The 13,144-nt window shown below is 40.9% G+C and overlaps 1 protein-coding gene across 3 annotated transcripts in view; it reads right to left on the bottom strand.

Annotated features, from left to right (window-relative positions):
* Positions 1 to 13,144, bottom strand: part of LOC138736496 (adhesion G protein-coupled receptor B3-like) — a 156,425-nt gene that overhangs the window by 93,010 nt on the left and 50,271 nt on the right. The window contains exon 3 of one of the 3 annotated variants that reach the window (XM_069886129.1): positions 12,559 to 13,050. The exons of the other annotated variants lie outside the window; for them this stretch is intronic. Within the exon in view, the coding sequence (XP_069742230.1) occupies positions 13,007 to 13,050 (44 nt within the window). The 3' untranslated portion in view covers positions 12,559 to 13,006. Of the gene's footprint in view, positions 1 to 12,558; positions 13,051 to 13,144 lie in introns of those variants that run through there. 3 annotated transcript variants of the gene reach the window in all.

The raw sequence follows: 13,144 nt of genomic DNA, 5'->3' as shown, positions 1-13,144 counted from the left end.
AGTGGAGGCTACCTCAGTGAATATATTTAAGATGGTTGGATAGATTTTTACAAACTATGGCAATTAAGGGATACAGGATAAAGGCCGGTTGGTGGAGATGAGCCTATCATCAATTCAGGCATCTCATTGAATGACAGAGCAGGCTCAAAGGGCTGGAGGGTCTATGTTTGCTTCCATATCTAATATCTCTCTAAAATGTTTCATCCTGGGCCCTTTGCCTGAAGTACCCAAGAGAGTTCTCAGAAACAGAGAAACCTTGGTGGACAAGCCCAGATATCCCTGATGGGGTCAGCACAGGAGGAGAACATTGTGAAGACATATAAGATGCTTAGTTCATTACCAGCCCATAGAATATAAGAGCAGTAAATTTGCTGAGTTCACAGCTGCAACATAGATCACCATAGAAACATAGAAAATAGGTGTAGGAGTAGGCCATTTGGCCCTTCAAGCCTACACCACCATTCATTTTGATCATGGCTGATCATCCACTCAATACCCTATTCCAGCTCTCTCTCCTGATCCCCCAAGTCACATGTACTAAATCTAACTCTCTCTTAAATATCGCTATGGAACCAGCCTCAATCACTTCCTGTGGCAGAGAATTCTATAAATTCACCACCCTCTGAGTGAAAAAATTCTTCCTCATCTCAGTCCTAAAGGACTTCCCCTTTATCCTTAAACTGTGACCCCTGGTTCTAGACTTGCTCAACATTGGGAACAATCTTCCTGCATCTAGCCTGTCAAATCCCTTAAGAATTTTGAACATTTCTATTAAATCTCCTCTTAATCGTCTAAACTCCAGCAAGTACAAGCCCAGTCGTTCTAGCCTTTCTTCATATGCAAGTCCCGCCATCCCTGGTATCAATCTGGTAAACCTTTTCTGCGCTCTCTCCATGGCAATGATGTCCTTTCTCAGATAAGGAGACCAAAACTGAACACAATACTCCAGGTAAGGTCTCTCCAAGGCCCTATACAACTGCATCAATACCTCTCTGCTCCTGAACTTGAATCCTCTTGATATGAACGCCAACATACCATTTGCCTTTTTTTTTAACTGCTTGCTGCACCTGCCTGCCCACTTTTAATGACTGATGAACAGCGACACCCAGGTCCCTTAGCATGTCCCTTTTTCCTAATTGGATACTATTAAGATAGTACTCAGCCCTCCCATTCTTTCCTCCAAAGAGGAAAACCACACACTTATCCACATTATATTGCATCTGCCATGCATTTACCCACTCACCCAACCTGTCCAAGTCACCCTGCACACTCTTAACAGCCTCTACACAGCTTACAATCCCACCCAGCTTCGTGTCATCTGCAAACTTGGAAGTGCTGTTTTCTATTTCCTCATCTAAATCATTAATATATATCATAAATAACGGGGGTCCTAGCACTGAGCCTTGTGGTACCCCACTAGTAACTGACTGCCATTCTGAAAAGTACCCGTTTATTCCTACTCTTTGCTTCCTATCTGTCAACCAATTCTCTATCCACCTCAATACCATATCCCCTATACCGTGAGCCTTAAGTTTGTATAGTAATCTCCTGTGTGGGACTTTATCAAAAGCCTTTTGAAAATCCAGGTAAACTACATCTACTGGTTCTCCCCTATCCACTTGACTAGTTACAATCTCAAAAAATTCAATAAGATTAGTCAGACACGATTTTCCCTTCATAAAACCATACTGGCTCTGACCAAAGAATTCACCACTTTCCAGATGTGCCGCAATCACATCTTTAATAACTGACTAACATTTTCCACATAAGAAGAAGGTTACGATTGCTCTGGTGAGCCTGCAAAGAGGTAGTCTATTGTCTAGGATGGAGCATCTCAGTAAAGAGCAGAGGCTGTGGTTGTTTTTCCATGAAGTGGAGATAGGTGAGGGGAGAATTGAATAAGTAATATAAAATTATGGGGGACCTTGCTAACATAATTAGTGAAAAGCCTTTCCCCTTGGCAAAGTTTCCAGACTATGGAGTTTCATTTAGGAGTGAGGGATTTAGAGAGGACATGAGGAAGAATGTTTTCACTCAAGTAATTGAAAACATTTTTTAAGAGAAATAGAGGCAGGTCCCCTCACAACATTTAAGATGTATTTAAAACACATAAATGAAAACATAGGAGAACAAGGTAAGTATTTAATGATGAGCACAGATAAAGTGGGTCAAAGGGCTCCTTTCCATGTGTATAACATTAAAGTATCCTGGAAAATATTTGCAAGCACAATATATACCTTAGCAACAAAAAATCTTTTGCAATGATCTTTTGTCAACAAAACAATGGAATATCAGGAAAATGTGGAGGGAATACTGTCATACTGTTAGAAAAATGAATGGGCTCCAATAGAATGTGGTGGAATGGTTAATGTTTGGTCTGATCACTTCAGTGGCAGCTAACATCTCTTCAGCTTATTTACCTCATAGAGCCCCAGATCCTGCCCTGCTCTTAGTAATTAGTAAAGGCAGTGTAGTTATAGTGGCTGTGCACTTTACCACATTTTACTGAATTTGCTCTGCCTTCTATTCTAAAGAAATCAATTACCCGTTTCTCTTTAGACAAACCAGGAACCCACAAAGGAATAGTTGCTATCAATCATAATGAATCACAGTTGCTCAGTGTCAAAGAGCTGATCATTGTAAAATTTTTAACATATTATTGGGCAGTTAAATTGCTATTCATTTGTTCCTGGATGAAAGAAATTAAATGAACTCCAATGAAGCTACAGCATTTGCAAATAGGCATAGTTCTGAAAAGATGATTGTAGCTACAAGCAGTTCTAATGATGGGGGCTCCATACAGGCTTTAAATGGTCTGTTAGAAGAGCAAATGGTGTTTTTAGGAAAAATCCTGTAATGGCAGAGGTCTGTGCCCAAGATGACAGTGCCTGCGCTCGGCACTCGCCACAAAGGGTTGCAGACTCCTGGGAGCAGCAGTCAAGCAGAGGCACCAGTAACAGGGAGAGCAGCCCCTGTTGAGAATGAGAAGCAGAAGCAGAGAAGACCCTACAGGACAGTGACCACAGTAGCATACCAGTGAGGGGTTCAGTGACTGAAGGAACTACACAGGCTGCAGGGTGCTGGAGACTGGCTCACAGGAACCAGATCTACGAGTAGATTTCAAGAGGGTTCTGTGGGCAAGACAGGCTTCCAAAGGGCCTCAGGTGCTGAAACCTTCCTGATCGTATTGGAGGTTTGGTTCTAGATTGCTGCAGAGGTGCTGAAAGCGAATCCATGGACACTCAATGATTCAGAAGGGACCCTCTTTTGCTTCTCTTTCATTGGAGGGAGCACCAGGTGACACTAATGGCAATGTGTCCACACACACACACACACACACACACACACACACACACACACACACACACACACACACAAAATGATGTTTGTAGTTCTGTCCCTGCACTACAAGTCAAAAACAACTGAATCACATCAGGAAATATTATTCTGGTATTAAGCCATACATCATTACATCTTTTCTCCCTGTCATTCTTTGAATATCTTAAGCTCCACAATATGACATTATTCTTTGTGCCCCTTTTGGACTTGATTTTAAGGCGAGCACAGTCCAATAATATTTAACCAATGCTTTGCACGGGTGAGAGGAGCTTGTTTTAACAACTGGAAAGATATGCATTTATGTAGCACCTTTCATGATTTCAGAACATCACAAGATCATTTACAGCCAATTTAATAATTTTGAAGTAGGAGACAAAATGTGGGTTGTAGAGAAAAGCAACAAGTCCACAAGCTGCAGTGTTTTATAGTATTCGATTTTTCAGTGTTGATCACCACACTTGGTTTGAATCCCTCTGCCAAATAATTTCATGTTAATGTCATCTTTAATACCACCTTCATTCAATGTCTATTTCTCATCCTCTTGCTGTGACTCCTTAATGCTGACAAAAACAAATCTTAATTTTCCACATGTATGCTGGAGGCACCCTGTTCCATGTCATTCACATCCCTATCTTGCACGACTCCTGTATAATTCTTATCCAACATCCAATCTTGGATTGGCAGAAATTTCCTTTAATTAAGCTTTGGGAAGACTGAAGTACAACCACAGTAAACCCCACACAACATAGCTGTGCTCGTCCTGTGATTGCCAACTTCCATTTCCATAAAAATAATAAGTAATTATTATTATGCTGGGGAATCTCAGCAGGTCAAACTTCCATAACATTGCCTTGTTACACTCCTACTTTAGATTATCTGCAGATGAAGCACTTGTCAAGGCTGTGATTACTTCTAATTTTATTCTCATGCACTCTTGGACACTCAGGTTTGTTCCAGACTTTGTAAAGTTGATGTCATTCAAAATTTAGTTTCTCCTTTCTCAATGAGCATTTGAACTATTACTGCACCACTTACTGATTCATGCTGTTGTCCACTTGTGTAACTTTTTGATTCTCATTTTTATTTTCAAATCCTTCCATGACCTCTCACTCCGAAAGCCTTATCTAGTTCTTGTTGATTTCTCCAACTGTTGAAAATCTCTACCTTCTCCAATTTTAGCTGCTTTCTCTATTTTGGAAAATAATTCCTCTGTTATTAGTACCCAAGTCTTCAACTGGCAAAGTCCTGGCCTCCCAAAATTTGCCCACCAATCTTTATGTAATTAAAAAGTCAAAATGCTGGAGAAACTCAGCTGGTCAAACAGTGTCCTCAAAGGTAAAAATACATAATCAACGTGTTTGGTTTGAACTCTTCAATTTATGGAAGAATGTCAGCAAGCATGTAATGAATACTTTGAAACTGTCACCTTCAACAGGTACTTCACCATTTCCAGAAAGTGTCTTTATATAGATCTCTGTAAAATTCCACAAACGTTGCTTGATGATGTTTTTCCAAAGTGTCTTGAAGAATCTCTTCAAGTATGGGATTTTGTAATAGTGGAAATTGAGAACTGGTAATGGTTCAATGAGTGAGTCCTCCTTCTGATCTGGATTGAGGTTCACTTCAGAGGTTTGAGCATAACTAGTTCAACTGATGATTTTGTGTACAGCTGGAGTTACTTTCTTTCAGAAGGCAAGTTGGCATGCTCAGGTGAAAGAAAATAATCCACAGTACTGCTTCATTAATTTATATCCCACAACCAATAGTTAAATCAAGAACTGCATTTGGAAACCTTTCATTCGTTACAGCACATTTTAATTTTTTAAAATTTTCCATTTGCAACAAAACATATGCAGTATTTATCCATAAACATGAAAATGATAAAATTATGACACAAAAATAATATAATTTTTATATATTTTCTCCACCCCCTCCCCCAAAAAATAGGGAAAAAAAGAAAGAAAAGAAAAAGCCCAATAAACCTATATCTTTTAATTAATTATTTTCAATTTACATAACAATCTTCAACCATAACTAATTAGGGTGGGTTGAATGGGGGCGTGGTGGACGCTGCAGGTGAGGTCATAGCAATAAAATCTATGTAGGGTCTTCAAAACATCAGATTTTTCTGGTTGATTTTGTAAATTGCATGTTATTCTCACTAATGATATAAAATTTAGTAGTTCCATTCACCATCTATTCAACCCCACAATATCACCAAATTTCCATGTTAAAGCTATAGATTTCTTTGCTATTGCTACACTTAAAATGTTCTTTTGATAAATGTCCAACATCAATTGGGAAAATTAATAATTTTAATCTCCCAATAAAAATATTCTGGTTCCTTCAAATTTGCATTTTCATAGTTTGTCCCAATAAAATACTTGTGTCCTTCCAGAACTTGTATTATAGAGCATTTAAGACATCCTAAAGTTGTGAAATACACAATAAAAATGCAAGCTTTCTGGCTGTTCTCGTCTGGAAGATTGCCCCTTTGACAGTGCAGCACTCCCTCCATCCTGCAGCAGACTGCTTGTCTTGAATGTGTCCATGAAGGTTAATCCTTCACTTAATGAGAGACATGACAAAATAAACTAGTGGCCATAGATTTTTGGTAAGAAGCAAGAGATCTAGTCAGGAACAGAGAGACTCTTTTATCACCCAGAGTGGTGAGCAAGAATGCACAGCAGGAGAGAATGGTAGGAGCAAAGTTACTGATAAAATTTAAGAAGTTTCTCACCAAGAACTTGAAGAGGCTGGGCATCAGTTACAGGACAAGTGCTGGAAGATGGGTGCCACTGGTCAGTAGGGATATCATAGATGAAATATTCTGTCGCCATGACTTGCTGATGTGTGCAGCACTGAAATAGGCCCTTCTGTCCATCACATATGTGCCAATGTTTTTGGCCATCTACCCTAATTCCATTTGCCCGAACCGAAAATGTTAAAAATATTCATCAAGTCAGGTAGGGTCTATGGAGAGAGAAAGAGTTAATGATTCAAGTTGAAATTCTCTCTTCAGCCAAAGGGTCATTGATCTCAAACATTATTTCTCTCCCCACAAATGCTGCCTGACCTATGAGTACTTTCAGATTTTTTCATTCTATATCAACAGTATTTTTCTCTTTGTGTCCTTGCCTTTCTGATTCAGAAGCAAATCTGTTAACACCTCATAAATAGATTAACTTTTAATAATTATGCACCTGGGCTTCTCAGTCCACAGCAGCATGAAATGATGGTACAGAATCTTCTTTAGGTGTGATACATTTAATTAGTTTGGATTCTGCTATTCAAAGAGGGATGATGTGAAAAACATGATCTCTGTATTTGATAACCGTTCCTATGAAACTGAACAGCATGTCTTGCACAAGGATATTTTGATGACACGTGGCCTGGTGAATGAGTGTGTTTATTTTCAGTACAGCACAAACAAAGAACATTAAAGGAAATGTAGATTGAGACAGTGAGAGGATGGATTTTCAATGCATATTTTTCCTGTATAAAATGAGCCTAAACTTGTATCTCAAGAAATGTGTTATTAACTTTTTAATGATTTTCACCTTTCATGAGTCTTTCCTTCAGTCATCTATTATAAGCACAGTTCTTTTATATCTCTAATGTTTGATCCAAACATTAATATTAATAGTATTGGAATAAATAACAGACAAATCTTCCCCTTCTTCTGGCATTCCAGCATTCTAAAGGGGCAATTCCTTCTATAACTCCTGTATCACCCTTCCATCTCCCTCACTTCCTTTTCTCATTGCACATTCTGAGGAAATACAGGAGGTCCAATACTTCCCCTTTGGAGCATGGAGAGGTTCATAAACCCAGTCACAGTACAGTGCTACTCCCTCATGGTGATCCCTGCTGTGCAAAGTCTCTTTGGCATCCAGATTCCACTTTACTGAGATCCACAGCAACTGCACCATAACAAAGACGATGCGTAGCACTCAAAACAAAAACTTGGAACTCCTCGTTATGCCACAACTCTGTGTACCTGCCATATTGGGATTGGACTTTCAGTGGCAACTCAAGAGTGTCCTAAATGGAATATGACAGGCCTCACCCCTCCCTTACAGTCTGCAGCAACCAAATTTTAAACCACCCACCCTCCTCTTCAAACGTTCTGAAACCCACCAATTGCACATGTCCTGCAGTTTTTCCACTTTTGGGTCACACTGCCACCATTGTTCATGAACCTCAACCCCAACTGAAAGCTTGTCACCACCAAAAGCAGGAGATACCGCCCTGGGATAGAGCCTTCATTAGAGCAGAAGTTAAATTACTTCTGGCTGAAGGGATTATAGAACCTAGCATTAACCCCTGGAGGGCATAAGTGGTAGTGGTAAAGAGCAAGGACATATATTGCATGGTTGTAGACTATACTCAGACCATCAACTGATTAACCCAATTGCATACATACCCACTCCCTTGTGAACGAGATAGCCTAGTACCAGATCTTCTCAACCATCGACCTCAAGTCGGCATACCAACAGCTCCCGAACCACCCAGAGGTTAGCCAATACATGGTATTCAAGGCAGATGGCTGGCTCTACAACTTCCTCCTGGTCCCTTCTTGGGTTACCAAAGGGGACTGGGAGGAAGAGAATTGAACTATCCACCTACAACTACAAGATTTTGTACAAGCCCAGGAAATCCAATGAGCCCCCTGATGCACTGTCCCAGTGGACATGTGCCAACATGCAGATAGACTGCCTCCAAGCCCTCCACAACAACCTCTGTCACCCTGGGGTCGCCAGACTCTACCACTTTGTTAGAGCTCACAAACTGCCTTACTCAGTTGAAGATATCAGGGAATTGACCTGCAACTGCCTAGCTTACTGGAGGAAGCTCACCTGATTAAGGCTACCCACCCCTTTAAACGTCTGAGTGTGGACTTCAAGGGTCCCCTCCCCTCCGCCAACCAGAACATGTACTTTCTCAACATCATCGACGAGTATTCACATTTCCCATTCGCTGTCTCCTGCCTTGGCTTGACCACACCCCTGATCATCAAGGAACTCTGTTTGGATACCCCTGCTATATTCATAGTGACCAGGGGTCCTCATTTGAGTGAAAAGTTGCAACAGAACCTGCTGGCAAAGGAGATTGCCATAAGCAGGACCACCAGCTACAACCCCTGAGAGAATGGCCAGGTGGAAAGGAAGAACACCAGCAGGTGGAGAGCAGTCCTCCAGTCCCTTCTCTGTACCGCTACAAATGCTACCCTGCATGAAAGGCTGTTTTCTTTCCTGAGGAAGTCTGTGTCGGGAACTATGCTGCCATTCTGGCTGACAACCCCAAGGCCTGGCCTGCTCTGGAGTCACATCAGGAGCTATAAGACAGATCCCCTGGTTGAGAAGGTCTACCTCCTCCATGCGAACCCCCAATACATTTACATGGAGAACCAGGAAAGATGGAAAAACACAGTTTCCATCCAGGACCTGGTGCGTGGCGGAACCCCAACGATCCACCAACCAGTAGCCCCCCCCCCCCACACCTACCGGCAACACAATCAAGTATCCAGCCCCACTAATGGCTCCTGGAGCCCCACCCCCAACTACAGACCAAACAACCTACACCCCCCCACCCTAGATCCTATTAACTCTTCAGCCACCAGATACCCAGTTTGTCATGCAAAACACCATTCAGAAGCCAACAACGGACTAACAGCTGGCACTAAGAAGGTTGCAACAACAGGCAAGACCACCAGGCAGGCTGAACCTGTAATGGACTTTGATCCACTTCATCCTGCCAGACTCTATTTTTTGAAAGAAAGGGTGAATGTAGTCAAACCACTGTGTAACTGCTAGTACTATGGATTGGCCTGCCCCTGCACCTGTAACTTCTCCTCAAAGCATTCCCTCAGTACCTGTCTTAGAATCAGGCCAGCAACATGTGAGATGTGTTTGCAGTTTATGGTGATTAAAACCTATTAATCATGGACTTCTAGCCTACTGTGAGTCATTGATAGCATACCAAAAAGATTTTGCAAGAAGATTTAACACAAATTGTGATAGATGATTTGAATGTACCTTTATCTGACATGTTTGGGGAGGTGTTAAACACCGATACAATGGCAATATTTAAGAGGCATTTTCATAAATACATGAAAAGGTAGGGAATGGAGGAATCAGAATATGTGTAGACAGATGTGATTAATTAGATATTCACCAGGGTCAGTACAGACATGCTTGGCTGAAGGGCCTGTTCCTTTGATGTTCTATGTTCATGTAAAATCAACCATATTCAACATTAACACTATTTTCTCTTCACTTAACCCTAACCCTAACCCTAACCCTGGCGGCCGAAAAAAAAACATTTATTTTAAATGTAATGTTTCCAGTAATTGCTATGCTTTGATACCCACTAGGACAACATACCATTGTTCTCTCTGGTTTCTTCATTCCTCTAGACAGAATAGCAGTGAGAATAAAGCATTGCATTTTCCCCTTATGTAGAGATAATGAGTTTTTCATACACATTAGTACAATGTTCAGATGCCCAAAATTCTCACTTGCTACAGCCAAACAGGTACTTTACAAAAAAAAATGGAAAGGGATAATAAAAATAAAAGATGGGTAGATAATAAATATCTCAGGGCTAGAAAAAAAAATGGTACAGGTACACGATCCTTTATCTGGACACTTAAAGTTTGGAAAAGTCCAAAATCCGGCAAGTGGGGGCCGACGGTTGGGTGAGGCGGCCGAGGGATGACCGGCGGCCGGGGGGCCGGCGGCCAGGGGGCCGGCAGCCGGGGGAGGCTGGATGGGGGTGGGGGTGGATAGGCAGCACAATTCGTGTGGGCTTTCCGAAATCTGGGAAAATCCAAAATTCAGAACACACTGTCCCCCAAGGGTTCTGGATAAAGAATCGTGTCCCTATATTTCAAGGTGCAAATGCAGTTTTATAAAGTGGCAGCGAAGTTTACGTTGAGGGTAATATAGGGATGTTTAAGATAGCCATGGGAAAAAGATATTTCATGAACCTTGAATTGCTGTCCAAAGGTAGCAGTGAGAAGTGTCATTACAATGATGGTGGTTTTTATGATGTTAGCTGCTTTCTTCATCGATGCTATCAATGGATTGGAGGTCAAAGTCTGTGTTAGACTTGACTATGTTTACTACCTTCTACAGCCTTCTGTGTTCCTGGGCCCTCAAATTACCAACCAGACCATGATGATAGAGTATTCAGTGGCATGCAGAAGTGCTGGTATGCCTTTATAGTTGCCTCGATGTGCTGGCTGAAGGAGGGGCCCTCTGATATGTGGACTCCCAGGAACAATGAAGATTCTAGCCTTTTCCACCTCTGTACCATCAATGTGGAAAGGTGCCTGGTCCCTCCGGCTCCCTTTCCTAAAATTGTCAGTCTCCATAATGTTGAGAGCAAGATTGTTACTATCACACCATCCATCCAAATTCTTGATCTCCATCCTACATTTTGACTCATCATATTCCATTTTTTGCCCGTGTTGTTAGCAAATTTATAAATTGTGTTGGAATTGAACTTGGTTGCACTTTTATGAGCATTCAGGAAGTGACAGAGGACTAAACGCATATCCTTGAGCTGCCCTGTGTTGATGGCCAGTGAGCAGGAACTGATGTTCCCACATTCGCACCAACTTCCCCCATCCCCATTGTTCCACATTCACCTATACACTAGGAGTGTTTTGCAATTAATAATTAACCCATGAACTCTACCAAGGAAATATGTGAGGAAAAGCAAAGCTCTCGACCCTGGATTGTGAACGGATTTTGTTTTTTTCCACATTGACAGAATCTGGAACTCAAGCAACCCAGGAAACCTAAGTGAAGAAAAGTTCTTGTTAAAGGAAATAATAAAGTTTTATTCACCTTTTTGGTTATGGGGAGTAACCTTATCAATGCATGTTTGGGGACTGATATTCCATGTGCATCCAAGAGCAATGTGAAAATTAAAAAGAATGCAGATGCTGGAAATCTGAAATAAAAACAGTAAATACTACAGAAATCCCCAGGTCAGGCAGCATCAGTGAAAATAGTGAATGTTTCAGGTCAAAGGCCATTCATCAGAATTAAGAAAGAAAGCATCTCTGATTCGTCTACATAGCAGGGAAGAGAAGTTGACAAATTGATGGACAGTTAAGCTCCTCTGTCCGAGCAATGCATTGCTCAGTTGTGCAGTTTGGGTGATGTTGTACGGTCTGATCTACTTGGATGTATTTCGCAGGGCAGACTGTACAAATGAAAGAAAGGAAAAGGTATGGCCAGTTCTGATACAAACAAAAAGAGCAGGTTATCTGAGGATGGGGAATTCATTATTAAGATGTGCAGGCTGCAACATGAAAAATGAGCTGATTTTCTTCACATTGGACCTTAATGTAACAGTCCAGGAGGCCATAGACAGTCAGATCAGAGTGCAAATAGAATGGTGAATTTAATAGTTTCTTTAAAATCCTGGACTCTGTGAAACAAGATCCACAATAAAAGTAAAAGCAGACAGAAGAGTTAAAAAAAACTATAATTCTTTGTGACAGTTTAATTTGTGAAAAAGGTATCAATTGATAAAAATCTTTTGTCATGGAATCATAGATTTTTTTTTTAGCAGCACTGAAATTGGCCCTTCAGCTCAACTTCTCCAAGCCAACCAATTTATCTACTTGAGCTGGACCCATTTGCCTGTATCCTTCTCAGCTTTTTTTAATCCATGTTTCTGGCCAAAAGTCTTTTAAACATTAAAATTGTACCCGACCTCTGCCACTTCCTCTGGCAGCTTGTTCCCCAATACCCTGAAAACACCTGGATTGTCTAATCTCAGAAGCTAAGTAGACACATGACTGGTCAGTACTTGGAGGGGAGATTGCCGAGGAACACCAGGTGCTATAGGTTTCTGTGAGGGGTGCTATCTGTCCGTCTGCTTTACGGTCGACATAAGTTAAAGAATTTCATGTATGTTACATTCTAAATGTAGTATTACTTGACAATAATGGATCTTTTACCTTGACAAATCTACCATCCTCTTGTGTAGAAAATGTTGTCTTTCAAGTCACTTTTAAATCTTTACCTTCTCACTGGAAATCTTTGCCTTCTAGTTTAGACTACCTTGTCCAAATAATAGCAGAATTTTGCCTAATGGTACTTTCATGTTTGCATGTTTGTTTGAGACTGACATTCTATAACATTGTCAAGGTGATTCAGCACATTTTCATAGGAAGTGATTCCAAGTTTAAAAAAAAAACTGCTTTATTGGATACAGCAAAAGTAAATCAAATAACAACTGTGCTGTAGCAGCCACAGTCCTAGTTAGTGAAGCCAAGTATACTTGAGAAAACTGGAATAAGTGACAGGAAATCAATAACATAGAATAAGAACTTAGTTTCCACATGAACTGAATATGAGTAGAGCTCTGTATTCCAGCTAAAGACTATGACTGGTTCATGTTACTTTCTTAAAGTTTCTTTTAGTGTCACGTAATAAAACACAGTATGTATTATACATGATATACTTCAACTTTTTCCTGCTGCAAGGCAAACAAAGAGTCATCCCAAATAGTTAGAGAAAGAGAAGCAATAGAGAGTCCCGTCAGAGACACTAGGTGTCCGTAGATTTAGCTTCAGCACTCCTGCAGCCTCACACGTGTTCAAGCCATTGGCAAGCCGAGCTCCAGATCCAAACCTCTGATATGATCAGAAAGCCTTCAGTGCCTGAGGCCATTCAGGACCCCTTGTGCCTGTACAGTTTGAGAGACAAAAATTGCAAGTATGGCACATTTCAAGGATTTTGTCACTTCAGATTTTAAGAGCATAAGACTTAGGAGTACAATT

The sequence above is a fragment of the Narcine bancroftii genome, chromosome 6 (assembly GCF_036971445.1).
Source record: "Narcine bancroftii isolate sNarBan1 chromosome 6, sNarBan1.hap1, whole genome shotgun sequence".
Taxonomy (NCBI): domain Eukaryota; kingdom Metazoa; phylum Chordata; class Chondrichthyes; order Torpediniformes; family Narcinidae; genus Narcine; species Narcine bancroftii.
Note: the sequence above shows the minus strand (reverse complement) of the source record. Positions and strands in the feature narration are given on the sequence as shown.